This window comes from Xenopus laevis, chromosome 4S, assembly GCF_017654675.1.
Source record: "Xenopus laevis strain J_2021 chromosome 4S, Xenopus_laevis_v10.1, whole genome shotgun sequence".
NCBI classification, from domain to species: domain Eukaryota; kingdom Metazoa; phylum Chordata; class Amphibia; order Anura; family Pipidae; genus Xenopus; species Xenopus laevis.
Genome location: NC_054378.1, coordinates 91332535 through 91354866, shown reverse-complemented (window position 1 = coordinate 91354866; position 22332 = coordinate 91332535). Strand labels below are relative to the sequence as shown.

General features: G+C 37.6%; 2 protein-coding genes across 2 annotated transcripts in view; both read right to left on the bottom strand.

The window, feature by feature from the left end:
- Positions 1-1406, bottom strand: part of LOC108715706 — a 47006-nt gene extending 45600 nt beyond the window's left edge. The window contains exon 1 of the mRNA XM_041561572.1: positions 1139-1406. Within this exon, the coding sequence (XP_041417506.1) occupies positions 1139-1226 (88 nt within the window). The 5' untranslated portion in view covers positions 1227-1406. The remainder of the gene's footprint in view (positions 1-1138) is intronic.
- Positions 1407-2719: 1313 nt separating this feature from the next.
- LOC121403697 (tenascin-N-like) overlaps positions 2720-22332 on the bottom strand; it is a 33315-nt gene continuing 13702 nt past the window's right edge. Inside the window, exons 11-25 of the mRNA XM_041591501.1 lie at positions 20418-20681; positions 18746-18997; positions 16814-17074; positions 15920-16177; positions 13382-13642; positions 12484-12744; positions 11421-11681; positions 10039-10299; positions 8010-8270; positions 5993-6253; positions 4657-4917; positions 4048-4308; positions 3702-3953; positions 2874-3134; positions 2720-2757 (exon numbers count right to left, since the gene is read on the bottom strand). Of these exons, the coding sequence (XP_041447435.1) occupies positions 2720-2757; positions 2874-3134; positions 3702-3953; positions 4048-4308; positions 4657-4917; positions 5993-6253; positions 8010-8270; positions 10039-10299; positions 11421-11681; positions 12484-12744; positions 13382-13642; positions 15920-16177; positions 16814-17074; positions 18746-18997; positions 20418-20681 (3674 nt within the window). The remainder of the gene's footprint in view (positions 2758-2873; positions 3135-3701; positions 3954-4047; positions 4309-4656; positions 4918-5992; positions 6254-8009; positions 8271-10038; positions 10300-11420; positions 11682-12483; positions 12745-13381; positions 13643-15919; positions 16178-16813; positions 17075-18745; positions 18998-20417; positions 20682-22332) is intronic.

The window sequence follows — 22332 nt, the reverse complement described above, 5'->3', positions numbered from 1 at the left end:
AGTATGCAAATTCTCTTGAAAAGGCTAAAAAAAATATAAAACAATGCATAAACTGTATGGCTAGTCTCATTATCAGAAGGCAAAAATGTGAAAGGGATGAACTAGTTCAGAAACTATTCTTTTTGGAAGTTGTTCCAACCCTGGACCCCAGAAGGTAAAATCTACTTGTGCAGTATGTGCTAATCACAATAAATCTGACAAAAATTTTTTCCTTTTCACCTCTAGGCTGAGAGCAGGTAGTCATTTCTTTTAAGTCTAGGCTGAAGGTAAAACATCTGAAATCAATTAACAGTTAATAGGGTTATAAAAAAAACCACAGGGAAAACACAAAAACTCTATATACATATAGTATTATCTGGTATTAATATAAAAAGCTGCTCATTTTCTACCAACTCCAGAGAAAGTCTGTTCACAAAATCACATTTCTTTATATGTTATTGTATAAAATCCTTACATAGGGGCAAATTCACTAACCTGCGGAGTTGCGCCAGCGATGGCTTCGCCACACTCCGCCGCACTTCGTCTGGCTAATTTTCGGCATTGCTCAGTGAAAGGTATCGAAGTTGCGCTATCGAAGGGGAATTTGCATACGGCGGGAAATAAAATTTTGAATGGACGCATAGGTTACAGCAAATACATAAAACTACAGAAGCCCAGGGAACCTTAATAAATGCAAATAGAGATGTTTTATTGCCCTACACATGTGTATAGTTTATGTGCCATTTGTTATGAAAAGTAGGGGGGAAGCAGGGTACCCCAAAAAATATTTTTCGTCCTTTTACAGCCTATCACCCATGAAAATGGAAAAGACGCCAGCGTTTTTTGGGACTTTTTTGAAGTCCTATCTACTCTATTTTTGAAGTACCTATCTACTATTGCACTTCGCCAGGTCTGAACTGGTGAAGGCAAGTCTGGCGTAAGAAGTAACGTTCAGTAAAATCAACTTTTTAATGAATTTGCGTAGTAACGCAAATCTTCAGCCGTTTCGAAAATTCGCCTGGCATTAGAGTGCGAAGTTGTGCTAGAGTCTATCTTCTTCGTTAGTGTATTTTCGTCAGCGCTCATTAGTAAATAGGCATATTTTCGCCAGCATTCACCACTTCGCACCTTAGTGAATTTGCCCCATAGAGCAGCATACCTGTTGTCAGATTAGAAGGGACACTCAGTGGGCTGCTACAGTTAGCATTGATGGCTGAAACAGTTACACTATATATCCGACCACACATAAGTCCATTAATATTGCACTCTTGGTTTTCTGTAGAACAGAAATGTGTATTTTCCTCGAGAGCAGTAACACTGGAATTGTAGCTGTCTGCACCCAAGGATTTTGTCCAAGACAATGTTGCTACGTTTGTTCTGCATGTTATTTGTGGTGGATTTTGCACAGGGACACATGGGGCTGGAAAAAAATGAAATATATTGTTATTTTTTCTGTATTGACCCATAACAATCATACAAAAAATAAGCAAAACATAAACGTTATTGAAACCACAATTTCCCCTTGTTTTTTTTAGTTTTTTTACCCTCAACTTTATTCACAGTTATTTAGTTCTTTATTTATTGGTTGACTGTGTTGGTAAATGTTGACAAAAGAAAAATGTAACTGACTACAATGCTACAAAATTATAAGAACTATGCTATGCACCAAGCTTATTATGGTAATATCGATAGCCTTTCCCAATTCCTACTGGTGTACTGCTGGTTGGAATATGATTGAAACATTCAGGAAGGGGATAAATATGCCATAATTATCAATAACCTCTTTTAAAATATATGTTTTATGACACATTCTGTGGCAATTTCTGAAAAACTCCTTTGTGCCTGCATTTGGTATCTCTGTAAAGGTGGCCATGCACATCAAGATATGATTATGTGGCAAGGGTCTTTGACCAATAAAGCCACCTATGTGCTGGGCCTTGATAGGCTGATCCAATCATTTGGCCCTCTGACAGCATTCGGATCATAATGGAGGCCTGACGCCCAATAAATATCAATAAATTGGAAGCTTAAATATGACCATGTATGACCAGCTTTAGTTTGCTAAAATAATGTATATTTAGTTGTAAATTAAATTATAATTAAATTCGGCTTGCATGGCTTTAAATCTTAAGTTTCGTTTTTAAATCAGATTCATCCGCTAAATACGGTAGATATTTTTCCTTATATGCCCATGTAGGGCAAACAATGAATATTTTCTAATAATTCAATTACCTTTATGGTATTCAACAGTGGAACAAATGTGTATTTCCAAATCTAATTTGGCAGTGAAACCTAGTGTACAGTGGCAAAAGTGGCCTGATTTAATTCAGACAAAGTATTGGGACACTGAATTTAAAGAAACAGTAACCCCAACAAAAATGAAAGTGTTTTAAAGTAATGAAAACATAAAGTACTGTTGTCCTGCACGTGTACAACTGAACAAATGGTGTGTTTGCTTAAGAAACTCTACTATAGTTTATATAAACAAGCCGCAGTGTAGCCATGGGGGCAGCCATTCAAAGTTGAAAAAGGAAAAAAGGATACATAGTTGATTACAGTTGAGCTCTGTAGCATACAATGGGATTCTTCAGACCTTATCTGTTATCTACTGTGTATCCTGTGCTCGAATGGCTGCCCCCATGGCTACATAGCAGCTTGTTTATATAAACTATAGTAGAGTTTCTAAAGCAAGCACATCAGTTTTACCAGTGCAGCACTGTATTATATTGTTACACCACTTTTACACAACTTTTTTACACAACAAATTCAGGTGAAATTCTACAGAAAAATGAAGCATTATTGAGCAATGATTTACCAAAATAAATGACATCATCATTTACATTTAAATGATTATAAAAAAATATGTATTTTTTATAAATGAAAACAGCACTTGCCTGTCTTCAATTCCACTGGGGAACTTGGCTTGCTGTTGGATTTTTCATTGGCTGCTATTACAACAACAGAATAAGTAGTTCCGCATTTTAAGCCAAAGAAGTCACAAGATGTGCTGGTTGAATTGCAAGTGTGAATGTCTTCAGCTGTGCCATTTGCTACTGCTTTGTAATTCTCAGCCCCTGGGCTACTGTCCCACGAAATGAGTCCAGTGTTAGATACACAGTCTATTTCAGCAATCACATTTAGGGGGGTACAAGGGCCTGAAGAATGAGAAATGCAGAAAATGAGGTTGGACTTTAATATAATCTGATGCTACAGGGCTGATTATTATATACTCATGCTAATTGCACTGGTTTCTGAGCCGACATGAAGTAATTATATGTATTTAGTACTAATCAGCCTTATACTGTGATATTTCTATTTTGTATATACAATATATTTTGAGTTAGTCCCTAAGCTCAGTAAGTGAGAGCAGCACAGAGCATTTGCAGTGAATCAGCAGAAAAGAAGATGGGGAGCTACTGGGGCATCTTTGGAGACACAGATCTTTACTGCTAAAAGGCTGTGGTTGCCTTGGACTGGTACAGAAGCCCAAAACATAATGAACAACATTTCTATCCTACTTCTTTAGCTAAGCTTTAGTTCTACTTTAAGATATGTAATAACAGAAACACATCATTGTCAGTTTGATTTAATGCTATGCAGAGTGCGCACACTAGCACATAGACTTGTAAAGATAAACCAACCCATACAGACTACAAAGTTTAAATGTACAACAGACATATGTCACTGAATATGTAAAATATGTCACTGAATTTGTATCATACCAGTCTGGAACTCGTGAAGATCACTGATGTTGCTGCACAGAGGTCCAATGGCTGTTACAGACATGTTGTAGTGTTGACCACACAGGAGCCCTTGCAATGAACAGTTTGTGTTTGATGTGCTGCATACATGCTTTTCTCCATTAACTCCTGCTACTTGGGTAGTATAATTCAGAGCTCCAGGAGTGGGCCCCCATGATAAAACCACCAAATTAATAAAGACCTGGTCTACTAAGTTAATTGGAGTGCATGGTGCTAGAACAAGCAAAAAAAGTATCATTTAGTAACTGACCATCTCACAATCTGTTTGAGGAATTCTTTTTATAAGTGATTGTGGTTGTTCACTTACATGATGGGAACTCGATTGCATGACTTGGTTGACTGCTGCAAATGTCATTTTCGGCAAAGACTATAACAGAATACACTTCACCACAATGAAGCTTTGGCACTCGGCAAGACAAATCCTCAGTGCTGCAGTGATATTGCTGGCCCCCGGCTCCTAACACTGAAGATGTGTAATTTAGAGATCCATTTGAGCGATCCCAGAATATATCAACTGAGTTATCGGTGCATTCAACAGTGGTGTAAACATTGACTGGCATGCACGGCGCTGTGGATTAAAAAGACACATTAAACTTAGTTGTATAATGCCGAATACATAGGGCATATTTACAAAATGGCCAAAGATGAATTTTGGTGTATTTTCGCCAAGAATGATAGGAGAAATACAACCACTTTTGGTGAATTAACTTTACACTGGCAAACATTCTCTTTGCATTGGTAACATTTCACATCTTTTTGCCAGGCAAAATATCTCCAGTGAATCTTCGCCAAATTACGAAGAGCACAAGAATTGATTTTAGCCAAGAGAAATTTCTCCAGGTATGGACAGGCAAACTTCCGTTATATAGATAGAGCACCCACTTTTGCATCTCATTTCGAATTTTAATGTACTCACCACTTATAACCTCGACAGGATTACTCAAGGGCCCAACGCAATGGCTATTAGCAGCAGACACTGTTGCTGAGAATTGTAGTCCACAAGGTAGACCAGTAATGTTACAGGTTGGCAGTGTGTTAGAGCAAGTTTTAATCCAGTTATCTGGTCCATTTAAATAAGATGTAAAACTCTGACCACTGACCACTTCCTCCCATGAAAGAGTTACCGTGCTTAAAGTGCAGTCTATCACTGCAATGACATTTTCTGGGGCACATGGAGCTGAAAAGAAACAGAGCATTCAGATTTAATTATACACACACAATTTTAGGACTTTGCAAAGTAAGACATTTAACTGTCATAGAGTAAGACACAGTATTCTATAATTAACATGAATACTGCATTGAATATTTTATAGGGCAAAAAGTGTTCTATATCTGATCCATAGTTATAAAAGGTGTGCCAGTAATAATACAGAAAATGAAAGTCTGGTGTCTAGGAATGACATAATAAAGATTTCTTACAATTTATATTCCTGTCCAAAGATCATTGAGAAACTACTTGTTGAAAGCAGCCATGTACTTTTTTTGATGTGGTCATACAAGGTAAAATCAAGTTTCCATCGGTGTATAGTTCAAGAATTGACAAGAGAGGGTGGCAACACTTTCAGCCTTCTATCCATAACTCAGCAATCTCAGCAGCTGTAGTGCTAGGCTCTAAACTACCATAGTTGTTATACATAGATTCTGTATCATTAGGAACCATTAGCAAGAGAGTAGATTATTCCTTGGTATGTATCTCCAGGCTAATGCATTTCATTATGGATATGGGAACCAGTAAGGAACTGTTTAATATTTGTACCAGTTTGAGAATTTTAAAGATCTTGAAGGAGGAAAACAAATCAGCTGTTTTAGGGAACATAGATGGCCCAAACTTTACATGCCATTTAGCTTCCAGGTATTTTGGCGTGATGTTTGCTTATGGGTTATTTGTGTAAAAAAAGAAACTTTAAAATACTGACATACTGGGGGGTGGAGCATCAGTTACTACTGACATTTTCCATATTATATGAAATATTACAATAATACAGAATAATTCCTATCTTGAACTTTTAGCCATAATGCAGTAATATGTATTTGACAAGTTTGAATACAATCCATTGTTCTCCATCTTAAACACTGGCTAATGAATAGCCAACAAAATATGTAATGTAAAACAATTTATTTGTGCCAAATCAATTATCAGATAAAAAGCATCATTTATTTTTTTAAAAGTAAAATAAATGATGCAACCCAACACTTCCTATTCAAAAAGTGATTCTAACAACCATGCCTAAAATATTATATAACAAAAGTACCTGTGACAATGTGAACAACTTCACTGTTTTCTCCTTTACACTGGGAATTGAAAGCTGTTACAGTAGCATTATATGTAAAACCACAGGTTAGAGCAGAAATGTTACAAGTGGTGGAGTCGGTTTGGCAAGTTTGATGTTCTCCGTTTGGCCCTGTTACCAATGAAGAATAATTCAGAGCTCCAGGTGCTCTGCTCCAAGACAGAAGTGCGCTGTTGTCCTGGCAGTTAATAGTTGAGGTGATATTCTTTGGAATGCAGGGAGCTGTAATATGAAGGGACAGGCATTACTATGAAACAGCAATTTCTACTTCACAGGATGCATAGTATTGGTCTGGAACAGTTAAATAACATTAAATAATATAGAAAAATTACACTATAGGTGCAGTTTTATCATTACAGTTCACCAAAGAAAAAACTCACTCATTTTGTAGAAGCGTAGAAGTTTGCGTTCACCATTTGATAAATATTCTTCTAAAAGTCCCATAAGAATTAATGTAAAGTGGGTATTTTCACTTCTAATTAAAGGGGTTCACCTTTAAGTTAACTTTTACGATTTGCTTTTATAGTTTTCAAATTATTTGTCTTCTTTTTCTGCCTCTTTCCAGCTTTCAAATGGGGGTCACTGAACCCAGCAACCAAAAACTATTGCTCTGTATGCTACAATTTTATTATCATTATTTTTTCCTTAACTTCCTGCCTGGTTGCAAGGGTAAACTGGACCCGAGTAACCAGACCGCTGCTGAAATACCAAACTGGTGAGCTGCGTAACAGAAAGCTAAATAACTACAAAAACCACAAAAAAATTAAAAATGAAGACCAACTGTAAATTGTCTCCGAATAATATAATAAATCATAAACATAATAATAAAATGTAAAAATGTAATGATAATAAAAGTTAATAAAAGTGGACAACCCCTTTAAGACTGGTAAAATAAATAAGAGGTACAGGTATGGGACCTGTTATCCAGAATTCTCTGGGTTTTCTTGATAATGCATCTTTCCATAATTTGGATCTTTGTTCCTTAACTCTACTGTAAAATCATGTAAACATTGAATAAACCCAATACGCTGGTTTTGCTAAAGTGTTCTTTTTTTTTTTTTGTCTGGTTATCCTTTATTTGGCATTTCACTTGAACAAAACATATTTTAAATAATCAAATGTTTGGCCTATAATATATTAAAAGCTCAACACTCATTGTCAACATTGTTATATGAAAGATCTTGCAAATGGTACAAAAGTGATAACTTTATTGGATAACTCAACAGGAATCAAGTGTCACAGGTTCTGTGCAAAGGCTAATGTGTTCTGATATGAAACCAAAGTACTACTGATACAGTACTGTATATGGACTTGTTTTTTTGGCAAGACAGAGATAGAGGTAGTGATAGTAATATTCATTAACTTCTGTTACTATTCATCATAGAGAGCAAAAGACCAGACATGCAGAGACAGAAATATTAAATGAGCACCATACTTTTACATAAGCCCATTTACTTATCTTTATACCAAATGCAGTTTTGGGGGGTTATTTACTAAACTCTGAATGCAAAAATCACGAAAAATTTGCCATTTTTTTTATATAAAATCATAATTTATTAAACCCCAAGGATGGAAAAGTCCGAATCAGAAAATCCGGCATCTCAGAACTGTTGAGGTTGCATATAAGTCAATGGGAGAAGTCCCAATGATTTTTTGATGTCCGTTGGGTTTGGTCCAATACCCCGAAGATTTCTGAGTTTTTGGGCAAAAAGCATAAGAAATCTGAGTTTTTGAATGAAAAATCGTGAAAACCAGATGAAAAATCCGAAAAAAAACATGAAAATCCGTTTTTTTTTTCCTGCAAAGCAAATTTTCGGGAAAATTTTATAAATAAGCGTAAAATACCCGAGCAGATTTGATCGGAGTTTGGAGCAGTAAATATTGAGATGAATTCAGACTTTGGTAAATAACCCCCTTAGAGTTACAGTAAGTATATCTCCTTAAAATACTTTAGTTATCCATTTTCAATATAGTATACCTGTTAGGAATTGGTTGGGTGAGATGGCCTTGCTGCTGCATGTAGTGTCGAAGGTTTCCACAGCCATTGTGTATCTCTGTCCACACTTTATACCAGTAACTACACAGCTTGTGCCAGTTGTGTTGCATTGCAGAGTTGTCCCATCCTGTGTATTGATAGATGCTGTATACATTATAGCTCCAAGAGTCGATGCCCAGCTAAGTTCTGCTGTGTCCTTATTGCACTCATACTGCATATTTAATTCAGTAGCTGCACAGGGTACTGCAAAATAGTAATGTGTGAATTTATAGAATAATGAATATAAGATCATTGTTAAATACTCAATGTTAATAGGCAGTTTACTTTACTGCTATTGTATTCAGCATAACTGACTGCTATTTTAATAACTGAAACTATAAGGGTTTCCAGATAAGGGATTTTTGCGTAATTTAGATCTCTGTACCTTAAATCTACTAAAAAATAATTTAAAGATTAAATAAACCCAATAGGCTTGTTTTGCCTCCAATAATGATTAATTATTAGTTGGGATCAAGTACAAGATACTATTGTATTATTACAGAGAAAAAGGGAATCGCTTTTAAAAATCGGAATTATTTGATTATAATGGAGTCTATAGGAGACGGCCATCCCATAATTCTGAACTTTCTGGATAAGGGGTTTTTGGATAGCGGATCCCATACCTGTATATAATATTTAATTATATGATGAGCATGAAGCATAAATATGACACCAATTTTCACCCATCTTAGGGGCAAATTCACTAACAATCGTAGTTTCGCCAGGCGCAACTTCGCCGCGCTTCGCCGTACTTCACCACACTTCGCCAAGCGTAGTTTCGCCAGCGCTTCGCAAATTCACTAAAATCCGAAGTTGTGCACAGGGGTAGCCGTAAGGTTGCGAAGTTGCGCTAGCGTTGATTCACTAAGTAAAGCAAAGTTACGCTAGCGAAGGCTAATTTGCATAGGGCGCCAAATTCAAATTTCAATGGAGGAATACGTATCAGCACTACAAATGCCTAGAAAACCTTCAATTCATCAAATAAAATTTTTATTTTGCCCTACACATGTGCCCACTGTCTAGGTAAGTTGCCATGAGTTAGGATATGTAGGGGGGAAGGAGGGGAGCCCCCAAAAAATTTTCGATCTTTTTCAGCCTATCACCCATAATGTAGAAAACACGCCAGCGTTTTTTGGGACTTAGAAAAAATTTGGACTTTTTTTGAAACAATCCCTATCTACTCTATTGCACTTCGCCAGGTCTGAGGTGGCGAAGGAAGTCTAGCGTAAAAGGTAGCGTTCAGTACACTGCGCGCGTTAGTGAATTTGCGTAGTTACGTCGCTAGCGAAACTTCGCCAGGCGTAAGGGTGCGAAGTAACACTAGCGAAACTACGCCAGCGTTCGTTAGTGAATTTGTGCAGTAACGAAAATGCCAAACGCTAGCGAACTAACGCTAGCATTTGGCGCTTTGCGTCTTAGTGAATTTGCCCCACAGTGCAATGAATGGCAGGTTCCATACAAGTTCCTTCCATCCCCTTAGAGCTGACCGGGTTCATACTTTTATATTAAAAACATACAAACATTGTTTGGACCTAGTAACCCATCAGCAACGGTTGGCTGATAGACTTGGGCAAACTTTTTTATATATATTATCTTTTTAGATGTTAAAACAGAAGTCTATGAAAGTCACAAAAGTGATTCTATAGGGCTCATTCACTAGCTGAAGGGCAGTGGATAATGTGAATTTTTAAATGCAAGTGCCATGTTTTTATTTACCTCAATGCCCATCTTACCAGAATTCTGACATCATTGCGAAAGCAGGGTTCCCTTGCATCAATAGGTAAAGCAACGCTTAATTTAGAAAGGAGGGCTGGAAGGACTTAGAAGTACTAAGACCCACTACAGGGGAGTGCATTTGGATGCAAGTACCCTTTAGTGAAATTGGATTTGCACACAACTCACGGTGGCGAAAAACAGAAGTTGCCTACTGCATTTGTAGACGTAAATGAACCCTCATATCTCCAGCACTAACCAGACTGAAATGGCAAGGGTGCACTGGCATCACTGTTACATGTGTCTCCCACAGCCAAAATGGTAGCATTGTATTCCAAGCCACAGGATAGTGTTGGGAAACGACATAATAGATTTGCTGTTTGGCAGAAATACTCTTCATTCTGAGGACCCATCACTGTTGCTGAGTAACTGAGAGCACCGTTAGTTGCGTCCCAAGTCAGAGTTGCTGAATCCAACTCGCAGTTGATCTGTGTCTGCACATTACTAGGGACACACGGTACTGTAAAAATAGAAATGACTGATTATTGCCATCAGTGATAAAATAATGTTTGACACAATAATTATTACATTTCCTTGCATTTATTTGAGTGTGGTGCAAACAGTAGCTACCCTACATGAGTTACATGCAAAGTGGTGTCTAGTTAGATAGATGAACATACTTTATGAAAGAAGTACATGAGCACTCTTCTTTTATACACTCTCTGCATTTGGCAGTAAAACCTGGGCTTTTCCCCCATATTTTTTTGTTTTTCTCATCAGATGAACAGGTTTTTGTACTAACCCCATATCCTTAGAATAGCACTAACAAAAAGCTGCGTTAAAGACCCTAATGCTACATTGTGAGAGGAGATTTGGGTGAAGTCTACGGAAAATCTTCTGTGATATTTCAGATAATATTGGGGGTCTCATACCCATTGTACCCATAGCAATGTTGTTTTGTTACTTATATTCTAATAGTTACATAGTTACATAGTTACATAGTTAAATTGGGTTGAAAAAAGACAAAGTCAAGTTCAACCCCTCCAAATGAAAACCCAGCATCCATACACACACCCCTCTCTACTTTTACATAAATTCTATATACCCATACCTATACTAACTATAGAGCTTAGTATCACAATAGCCTTTGATATGATGTCTGCCCAAGAAATCATCCAAGCCATTCTTAAAGGCATTAACTGAATCAGCCATCACAACATCACCCGGCAGTGCATTCCACAACCTCACTGTCCTGACTGTGAAGAACCCCCTACGTTGCTTCAAATGAAAGTTCTTTTCTTCTAGTCTAAAGGGGTGGCCTCTGGTACGGTGATCCACTTTATGGGTAAAAAGGTCCCATTCCATTTGTCTATAATGTCCTCTAATGTACTTGTAAAGTGTAATCATGTCCCCTCGCAAGTGCCTTTTTTCCAGAGAAAACAACCCCAACCTTGACAGTCTACCCTCATAATTTAAGTCTTCCATCCCTCTAACCAATTTAGTTGCACATCTCTGCACTCTCTCCAGCTCATTTATATCCCTCTAAAGGACTGGAGTCCAAAACTGCACTGCATACTCCAGGCATTGATTCTACTAGTGTACAATAATACTAATCAGCCTCATTTAGCCTGACTATCTCACCTGAGTGTAGCTGAGCCGATGCACTAGGTGTGCTATCACACTGCACATTGTGCGCTTTCACAAATACTGTGTAAAGCTGTCCACACTGCAGGTTTCTCACTTCACAATGACCGGTGGTGCTGTTGCAAAAGCGTTGTTCTCCTCCAGGTGCACTCAGTATTGATGTATAGCCTAAAGCTCCAGCACTTTCATCCCAGTCGAGCAGGGTGATTGAGCTGGTGCAATTCATTGCAGCAATGAGGTTTTGAGGCTGGCAGGGAACTGGAATGACAATTATGTAGATGCCATTATTATAAAACAGACTGCAAATAGTATAAAAGGCCAGGGTTGGACAAGACAAATTTGTCCAGTTTCAGTAATTCATGGCAATCATGACATTTGCTTATTGAGCAGTAACTGCTGGCAGCCAATTGGTTACTATAGGTAACTATATCTTTTAATACATAATTCCACTGGGGTTAAAGTAAATGCCCTACAACATTACTTGGTTAGTCTATGATAAAATATAGACACAGGTCTTTCTAAAGCACCCAAAAGAGTTTTAATCTAATACTGTTAGGGGGTTATACTGTATAATAATAGGCATAAAGTTTGCACAGGAGCAGTAACCCACAGCAACCAATCAGCAGGTAGCATTTACTGATCACCTGTTTAAAAGTAATCATCTTATTGGTTGCTATGGGTCACTGCCACTGGGCAAACTTAGTGCCATTTATTACATATGGGGGTAAGTCTTTCTTTGAACTGATTATCATAATCTAGCCTCTTTGGAAGGGGTCCATTGATTAAAATAATGTTTTTCGTTTAAAACTATTAGATAAATCTTCTGATTTAATGAACCATGTTTTCAACTGAAACCTTCAACAAATATCTTTAAAAATATTAAATATGTGGTACCAATTTATATTGGAAAGTTGCTTAGAATTTTTAACACAAATTATTAATCATGTACTCATGGCTGCTATAAATTACTTATTTAATATTCCAGGATTAATGAAACAACACCTTCCAGTAATAGTCTTTAGATTATGAACAATAAAAAGGACATGGATACATAGCTTACCAGTTATAATTGTTGTTGTGGTACTTTCTGGGCCTCTGCACTGATTGTTGATTGCAGTCACTGTCGCATTGTATATCAGACCACATTTCAGCTCACTGATTGTGCAGCTGTTGTTTTCTGTTGCACAAGAGAGAGGTTGTTCTCCTGGTGCAGTGACATTGGAGACATATTGAGCTGCACCTAACGTTTGGCCCCAGGATAAGGTTGCTGTGTTGGTTTCACAGTTCAGTTGCGGAGGCTGTTGCTCAGGAGCACAGGGAGCTGCACAAAATAATATATCACATTTAAATCAAAGTGTTAACATCACTATGTTTTTACAGGAAAAATATTTGAGCCAGAGAAAGATACCAGCAGGTCTCAGCATGAAACAGATTTAGTCATTGTCTATGTTTTCCCAAATGTTATGTATTCATAGTCATTTAAATTAACATCAGAATGATGTAAAGATGTAAAGAGCACTAATCTGAGAAAATTTGCAGTTAGTATTCATTTTATTTTTATTATTTGCATTTAATGAATTATTTAGCTTTTTTTCAGCAGCTCTTCAGTTTGGATCAGCTATCTGGTTGCTAGGGTCCAATTTAACCTAGCATCCAGGCAGTGGTTTGAAAGAGAGGCAGGAGTATCAATAGAGGAGGGCTTAAAAAGAAAGATAAAAAGTAACAATAAAAAAGTTGTAGCTTCACAGAACAATCGTTTTATGGCTGCTGAGGTCAGTGACCCCTGTTTGAAAGCTGGAAGAAGTAATTAAAAAACAATAAAAAAATAAATACTGAAGACCGATTGAAAAATAGCTAACGATAGGCCATTCTATTCCACTAAAAGTTAACCTGAAGGTGAACCATCCTTTTAATTCATATTAAATAGCAGAGCTTGCTAAATGGAACTGGAGACTTACCGGTCTGTATTTGTGCTTCTGAGCTTGGCTTACTCTTGCATATTTCATTTGCTGCTGTGACAGTTGCTGTATACATTTGCCCACAGGTTAGCCCCATGATATCACAAGACAAACTGGTGGTATTGCAGCTGTGAAGGTTCTCATTGCCCCCAACAACATTAGCGGTGTAGAGCTCTGCACCTGCACTGCTGTCCCATGACACTGTTGCCACATTCGTTATACAATCCAGCTTAGTCACAACATTTTGTGGAGTACATGGAGCTGTGTTGAAAGAAAATAAGTTTAACAGTTGATTATTTGCCATTTGTATGCATTGTATTTTTGTGTGTGTGGGGGCTGAATAAAACATTGGCTGTTTCTCAACAGTGAAAACCTAGAAGTAGATTTTTTTTAATTGTGTGAAGCAATTTTGTTTCATTTGTTAGTAGGGATGTAGCGAACCGCCGCCGATGTGTTCGCGAACGCCGTTCGCGAACACCGGCAAAATTTGCGAACTGTTCGCGAACTGTTCGCGAACTTCGATCATCCGAAAATCGTTCGATTCGAACGATCGAAGGATTTTAATCGTTCGATCGAACGATTTTCGTTCGAATCGAACGAAAATCGTTCGATTTTAGCGATCGAATGGTCGAATGGGCGACCGATTTTGACGCGAACGCCTATTGGCGAACGTCGCGCGACGTTCGCGAACTTGCGGCGGACGCGAACAGTCGAAGTTCGCGCGAACTAGTTCGCCGGCGAACAGTTCGCTACATCCCTATTTGTTAGTAATGTTCCCTGGTCCTGTAGCCCAAAGCAACAAGTCAGCAGTTAGCTGTTAGTAATCTAGTGCAGTTAAAATAATTAAGATGATGCAATATGTTACTCTGGGGCACTGAATTGGGCAAGTTTTCCTGTATTTCTACATAACCCCTAATCCCCTTACCTGCAAATTTGTTTGACATTTTTATTAATTTTAATATCTGGATGACTTATGCTTATAGGCTCCACATTAACATTAAAAAAGATCTAGGGAAACTGCAGGCTATTAAGCTGGCCATAGACGCAAAGATCCAATCCAATCGAGGATTCGTACGATTTTCGGGCCATGTGTGTAGAGTCCCGACATTTTTGTCCCACGGAGATCGGTCGTTTTGGTCGATGGGACAGGTTAGAACATTTCTGTCGGCTGCTGATAATATCTCTGCATGTATTGCCGATCGTACGATTTTCAGTGGGAGACTGTCACCAGCTTTGTCAGACATAACTATCGTACTATTGCTGTCAGGGGCAGAACATCGGCTGATCTGTTCTTTTACTACTTTATTTGATCGGAATGGTTAGTGGCAGGTCAGGAGATGGGGAAATCGAGGATTCGAACGATCAATCTTTGCATCTGTGGCCAGCTTTACATTGGTTGGGACACTTAGGGCCACATTAATAAATGTGTAAAAAGCCCAGTGTCGGACTGGCCTGGAAAAAACCCGGTGGGCCCAGACCCTCATGGGCCCCTGCCAGGCCAGAACCCCTCTCACAATTCTCATTTTTAAAAAAGAAAAAAAAATTTTGACGAAGCGCATGCATGCCGAGGGTGGCGCTGTGTGCGGATGCGTGCAGAGGATGGCACCATGGCATCATAGTAGGGGGACGGGGGGCTGCAGTCCCGGTGGGCCCCAGGCCCCCCAGTCCGACCCTGAAAAAGCCTCACAGATACCAGCTTCTCATATAAACCCAATAATATTCTGTAATCTTTAAGCAGTTTACAGACTATACTGACAACAGCAAAGTGTATTAAAAGTATAGTAAATTTGCATATAAATCAGCATATCTAATAAAGCAAGAGTAAGATCTAAATTCTAAGGCAATGTTATTAACTATGGTAGCTTCTTCTTTGCCTACACTACAATACACTACACATTTGGAGGCCCATTACAGAGTATGATTCTGGCAGAAAGTGTATTGCACTTTATATATGGAGCCTATAGAGCCTTGAATTATGGAATTCACACCAAATGTGAAGCTTAGTGGTAGGAGAAATTACCAAAGCATTATAAATAAGTATTTTTTTTAATTATATACCACATATTACACTTTTTGATGTATGGAATCTGTTATCCAGAATCCTCGGAAACTGGGGGTTTTCAGATAATGGATCTTTTTGTAACTTGGATCTTCAAATCTTAAGTCTATTAGAAAATCATGTAAACATTAAATAAACCCAATAAGCCAGTATTGCTTCTAATAAGGATTAATTATATCTTATCATTTGGATGAAGTACAAGCTACTAATTTATTATTATAGAGAAAAGGAAATCCTTTTTAAAAATGTGGATTATTTGATTATAATGGAGTCTATGGGAGGCGGCCTTTCTGTAATTCTGAGCTTTCTGGTTAATGGATCCCATACCTGTATTTAATAGGGTATATTTATCCAAATACACGTGTATATAAAAAAAAATGTTATTTGTTACAGAGAGTGGTCTAAGTTGATAAAAACAATATTTGATCATTACATGGAGGAAATAAAGTTATAGAAAGAGAGAGACATATAGTCTGTACCTGTTGTAAAGGAGGATGGAGGACTTGCAGGGCTGCTGCACTTTGCATTCAACGCTGTTACCGTCACATTATATACTTGTCCACACTGCAGACTGCTGATAATACAACCTGTATCTGATGTAGCACAGGAAAGTGGTTGTCCCTGAGGTGCAGTAACATTGGAGACATAATTATTTGCACCTAGTGTTGTGGCCCAAGCTAAAGAGACTGTATTATTACAGTGGAGTTGTGGTGAATCTGCCACAGGAACACAGGGAGCTGAAAAACAAGAGACCCTGTTTTAGTTTTCCTCCCCATATTGGCAAAAAATTGTCACACAAAGCAGATTACTTTATAAACTATATTAACTATGTTTATCCCCATCACAGCACATAATAGAACCCAAGAGTCAGTTAATTAAAATATGAAACAGAATGATTATAATTGTAGCTATATCACTCGGATACTGTGCAAATGTACATTTCTTTACATAAACATAAGAGAGTTGCACAGATTTTTTGTTTGTTAGGCATACAGAGTGGCCAGATCCCATACCCAGAGTTACTGGCAGCAATGTGGCCTAAAGCAATCAACATAGCAAACGTAAGTGCTAAAATATTTTTCCTTGCTTGAAAACCCAATTAGGCAGGTAACTGGCTCAACATTGGACTATTGCATGTACTGGGATCTATAACATGCCATTTTCCTAAAAGGCTTCCTAAAACCTATGTGAAAGTCCTGCTCTGCAACTTACTCCCTTTAGCATGTTAGAAAGCAGTTTTGGTTTTAATTATTATTATTCAAAGTAATTGTAAATAATATACATATAGATGAAGATCTGCGACCACATGGTACTGAAAATAAGTAAAACTCAACAATGCTGAAGTTGATACAGAATAGAAACTGCAAACTTACCAGTTTCAATTGGAACTGGAATGCTGGGCCCACTCTTTGACTTTTCATTGGCTGCTTCTACAGTTACCTGATATGAGTGGCCACATTTTAAGCCAGCAATGTCACAGAAAGTGCTTGTGGAGTTGCAAAAATATGTTTGTCCATCTGTTCCCTCTGCTTTTGTGGTGTAATTATTAGCGCCAAGGCTACTGTTCCATGATACGGTTACAACATTACTTGTACAATCCAGACTTGCAAGAACATTTTGAGGGACACATGGAGCTGTAAAAAGTATACAGTAATTTAAAAATAATCTAGAAACATACTAGGCTCTAGATTAATGCTTTATGTAGAACCAGGTAAAATACCACAAATCAATGTGGACCACTTATTTGCAAAGCACTCCCAGGGTCTACGAAAATCTAGCTACATATTTAGGGCAAGATTGCAAACGAGAAGTGATCCACAGATGGTACTGTGAAGCTTCAGACCTGAGACTATTTCAGGTCGGCTACTCATGGCATAACCCATTCTTAAAAAAATAAAGTAAATGTGAGGTGCCCCTCTTCATTTTGTGGAAAAGTATTTAATTCTGATAAAAATGCTAGGAGGGTTAAGGTGGCCATACATGGATAGATCCGCTCGTTTGGCGATGTCGCCAAACGAGCGGATCTCCCTCCGATATGCCCACCTTGAGGTGGGCAATATCGGGCAGATCCGATCGTGGGCCCTAGGGCCCAACGATCGGATCCTAGCATTCGGTAAACGGGCGGTCGGATCGCGGGACTGCATCAACGAACAGATGCAGCCGCGATCCGACGGGATTTTCTGTCCCATCCGATCGAGATCTGGCCGACTTTTGGCCAGATCTCGATCGGGGAAGCCCGTCGGGGGCCCCCATACACGGGCCAATAAGCTGCCGACACAGTCTGTCGGCAGCTTTTATCGGCCCGTGTATGGCCACCTTTACTCAAACACAATCAGTGACTCGTGAGCATCATGTTGCTCACCAACCCCGTTAATATTTCTGTTGTTTGATGTTGAATTAGTGGTTTGGAGGCAAGTTTTGGTTGCATAAAAAGCAGGTTTAATGGCAACTAGAGCCTTTTGCAGCCTGCTAGTCCACATAGGGGCTGCCAATTAGCCAATCACAGACCTTATTTGGCACCCCAGGGACTTTTTCATGCTTCTGTAGCTCCCCAAGTATTTTTACATTAGAATGTGGCTCACTGGTGAAAAAGGTTGGAGACCCCTGTTCGAAAGGCTGTATTTAATTCTGATGAGAATGTCATGAATATATCTCTACTACTATAAGGAGCAGAGGGAGAGATCGACTAAGCTCCGGGACTAAGAAAAACCAGTGGGCATGCTGCTAACTGCCAATATCTACAATGTAAAGTCGGCCCTGGTAAAAACAGCTGGTGTGTTTCATATAAAAGCTAATGCACAACCATTGGTGAGCTGCTAAATAAAAAATGGCTTGTCATGCACCTCAACTAAATACAGATGACTGGGATGATGGTATTCATATTAAGCCAATATAATCCAAAGCAATAATACTGTTCCCTAGAGACGTTTTCTCTGGTTGGAGAACATATTGTAACTCCTGGCAGACGCTGGGTCTACTTTTTATGTCAGAAAACGGATTAAACCACAACCCCAGCTCAAGAAACTAAAACCGAGGCAGATATAATCAATAAAAAAAAACGTATCTCATGGTTTATGATGTTTCATAACTGAAGTGTATGGGGACATTTGAGGTTGAATAAGAACTTTCTTGTTTTGATAAAAGCAATAAATAAAAGCCTATAAAAATGCATTTTTATATTCATTTTGAAGTTTACATTTATTTATATTTGTTTACTACTATTGATACCTAAGTCAAATACCATATCTAGAAAGAACCACATAACGTATACAACTTGTAGAATAGTCTAGCACGGTGAGACTTACCTGTTTGAAACTGATGAGTATCGCTCACATTATTGCACTGCTTACCAGCAGCTGTTACTATCATACTGTACTGGTGGCCACAAAGAAGATCAGTCATTGAACATGATGTATTTATAGTGGTGCAAATATGCCTCTCTATACCACCACCTGCTATCTCTGTGGTGTAGTTCAAAGCTCCAGGCACACTATTCCAGGTCAGAACCACAAAATCAGGAGCAACGGTATCAGTTAGTTGTTTAGGAGAACATGGTACTGGAAAAAGACAAGATATATCAATTCAACATTTATAATTATAAAGCATCCTGTTTGTTGACCAGGACTATTAAGTATGACCATATAATAAGCAGAACCTACCTTTGCTGTACCCGAGAAACCCAAATATGCCCATATTTATTTGTTTTACCAATGATGTATCATTGCTGTGCATTAAGCCAATGTGGAGGTAGCAAGCTCCTGCTGATACTCTTTTTTTAGAGAGAATGGAGCAGCATTAACAGTTTTTATTAATTTTTAGAAGTTTGGATTTAGTTGCTGCTACAAGAAATACAAATAAATAGCAACTAATAACTAGAAATAATATACATGGTTATAGGTTATTATATTGATGGGTTAATGTACCATTACTGACATATCCCAGTAGGGATCTATTACTCCAAAAATGTTATCTAGAGAGCTCTGAAATCTTAGTATGCATAAACCTATTTTTATGGCAAAATAATCCTACTGGTTTTCTTCAATGTATAAATATTCTTTGCTATTAAAGGGGACCAGTCACCAAAAAAAAACATTCCAAATCCTATTTTATCACATTAGTCAAGCACAATGAACTTTAATTACACTATATAAATTATTTGAATCTTCTTTACTTCAGTCTGGGAATTCATAATTATAACAAGCAGGAAGCAGCCATTTTGTGGACAGTTTTATTAAGGCAAGTCTTGCATCATCTCAGAATCTTGTTTGTGCACCAGAATGGGGGACCTGATGTCCATCCCCATGTCCTGGCTACACAATTAAATGGTGAAGAGAACAGGGGAATGTGGGGAGAGCAGTGACTTGTAGGAAGTGCTGAATGGAAAGTGAAAATAATTGTCTGCCCGCCTCTATGCCACTGGCATAGAGGAGGGCAGACAATATTTGATTGACAGTTGGGATTTTTAAATGATCTTACAACAGCTATGAATTCTTTAATAAAAAATAGAAATTGGATTTCATGTTTAATTTGAAAAGGACTTTTATTATACAGATTTTTGTGTCTGGATGTCAGGTCCACTTTAAGAAATGGGGCTCCACACTATAAAAAGACTCTTTATTCAGGTCCCAAGCGTTTTGGGAGAGACACAATAACTGCAATAACTGTATTCGAATAAATGGAAGGTCTGTGACCACATAAGGGCATGAAGCAGAAGAGATATGGTCTTCAAAATGTCTTTTAATAATTGTATTTCACAGTATATATTTCATAATAAGTAAGGTTTCTGGAGTTAGAGAATCATCAGTGAAAAGTATACTTATATTATTTTTAGTATCAGAGCATGATAACTACATGAAACATTCACTGTACAAAAAGCAAAGTAAAAAAATGTATATTTTTATAATAGATATGATAAGTGAGTAAAATAATTTCACAGCCTTCTGCACAATTGACCACATCAAGTTATACAGGGCATACCTGGAACCGTATATATTGTGCTTGATTTGCTTTCACAGTTGACGCTCACAGCTGTGACTGTGGCTTCATATATTGTTCCACACTCAATGGCTTCAGTAATACAGGCTTCTGATGTTGACTGGCAGGCACGCTGTTGTCCATCAGGACTATGCATCTGGACTAAATACATATCTATACCAAAAGCTTGGTTTTTAGACCAGGTCATCTGCATGCTGTTGTTATAGCAGATACTATTGGCTTTTATTTCTGTAGGCTTGCAAGGGGCTGAAAATAGATCACAAATTATATTTTATAAACCATTACTTAAGATATTTGTACATACAATATGGATCATTTTGTCAAAGATAATCAATTATATTAATAGCAGAGACTAAAATAAAGACTATAAAAGTGACTACATTTGAGCCATTAATTATTAACAAGTCTGGCTTTAGAAAATCTGGATTTCTTCCCCATAACCCTATCCCTGAATATATATGAATTTAATTAAATGTATGTTTCACTATGGAGCAAATTTATCAAGGATCGCATTGAAAAAATTTTATGGTCAAAACTCTGAAATTCAACTACGGAATTATCCAAATTCGATTTGAGGTTTTTAAAAAATTCTAACTCAATTTTCGAGATTTTTCATACTCTGGCCCTTTTTTTGAACTCCCATAACTTCAAAATTCGAATAAAAAATATCAACCGAATTTTTTAAAAAATCTAAGGCTTTTTTTTTCAGGTGAATAGGCTGTTTTCGTTCAAATTTGAATCATATGAAGTTACATCGTATTCGATGGAATTCGATTCAGTTTTTAAAAAAAAAAAAATGAAATTTTTCAAAGTCCACCAAATGACTCCAAATAGGTTCTAGGAGGACCCCCATAGGCTAAAACAGCAATTTGGCAAGTTTTAGATGGTGAATAGTCGAAGTCACATTTTTAAAGAGACAGTACATGATAAATTTTGATATTTGAATTTTCTAATTTTTTTCAAATTTGACGATCACAGCTGTGACTGTGGCTTCATATATTGTTCCACACTCAATGGCTTCAGTAATACAGGCTTCTGATGTTGACTGGCAGGCACGCTGTTGTCCAGCAGGACTATGCATCTGGACTAAAAATACATATCTATACCAAAAGCTTGGTTTTTAGACCAGGTCATCTGCATGCTGTTGTTATAGCAGATACTATTGGCTTTTATTTCAGTAGGCTTGCAAGGGGCTGAAAACAGCAATTTGGTGAATAGTCGAAGTCACATTTTTAAAGAGACAGTACATGATAAATTTTGATATTTGAGTTTTCTAATTTTTTTCAAATTTGAATCAAATTTGGACTATTCCCTAGTCAAGTACACAAAAATAGCTCGAAATTCTAATTTTTTTCACTTGACCCTTGATAAATCTGCCCCATAATGTAACCACAATTACAGGGTAAAAATAAATAACTTCTTTATTAATATCTCAGTCTAAGCCCCCAACTGAAAACTCCAACTGGCAAGTCCTTGCATATTCTCTGTCACAGACTTCATTTTATAAGCCCCTCTGATTAGCCAGTGAATAGAGTTTGCCTACTGGCTGTTGAACTTCACAGATCCTCTTCACTGTCAGACAATGCTGCAACCACATAACTAATAAGTACTATATATTTATATACTAAGTACATATATACTAAGTACAAACTATTAACATAAATAATCACTGGCTACTGGCATAGGGTACATGTCACAATAACATATTTAAATATTTTTGATACTGCCATATTTGGTAAAATGCAGGCATAATATATATATATATATATATTGTTAAAAAAAAACCCTTATGGGGGAATGTAATGTGTTTCGTTAGCGACCATGTTTGTGTCCTTTTTGACAGATTACAGACCTCTACAACTTCCTCAGAATGTTTGTGAACAAATGGCTTTTGCTT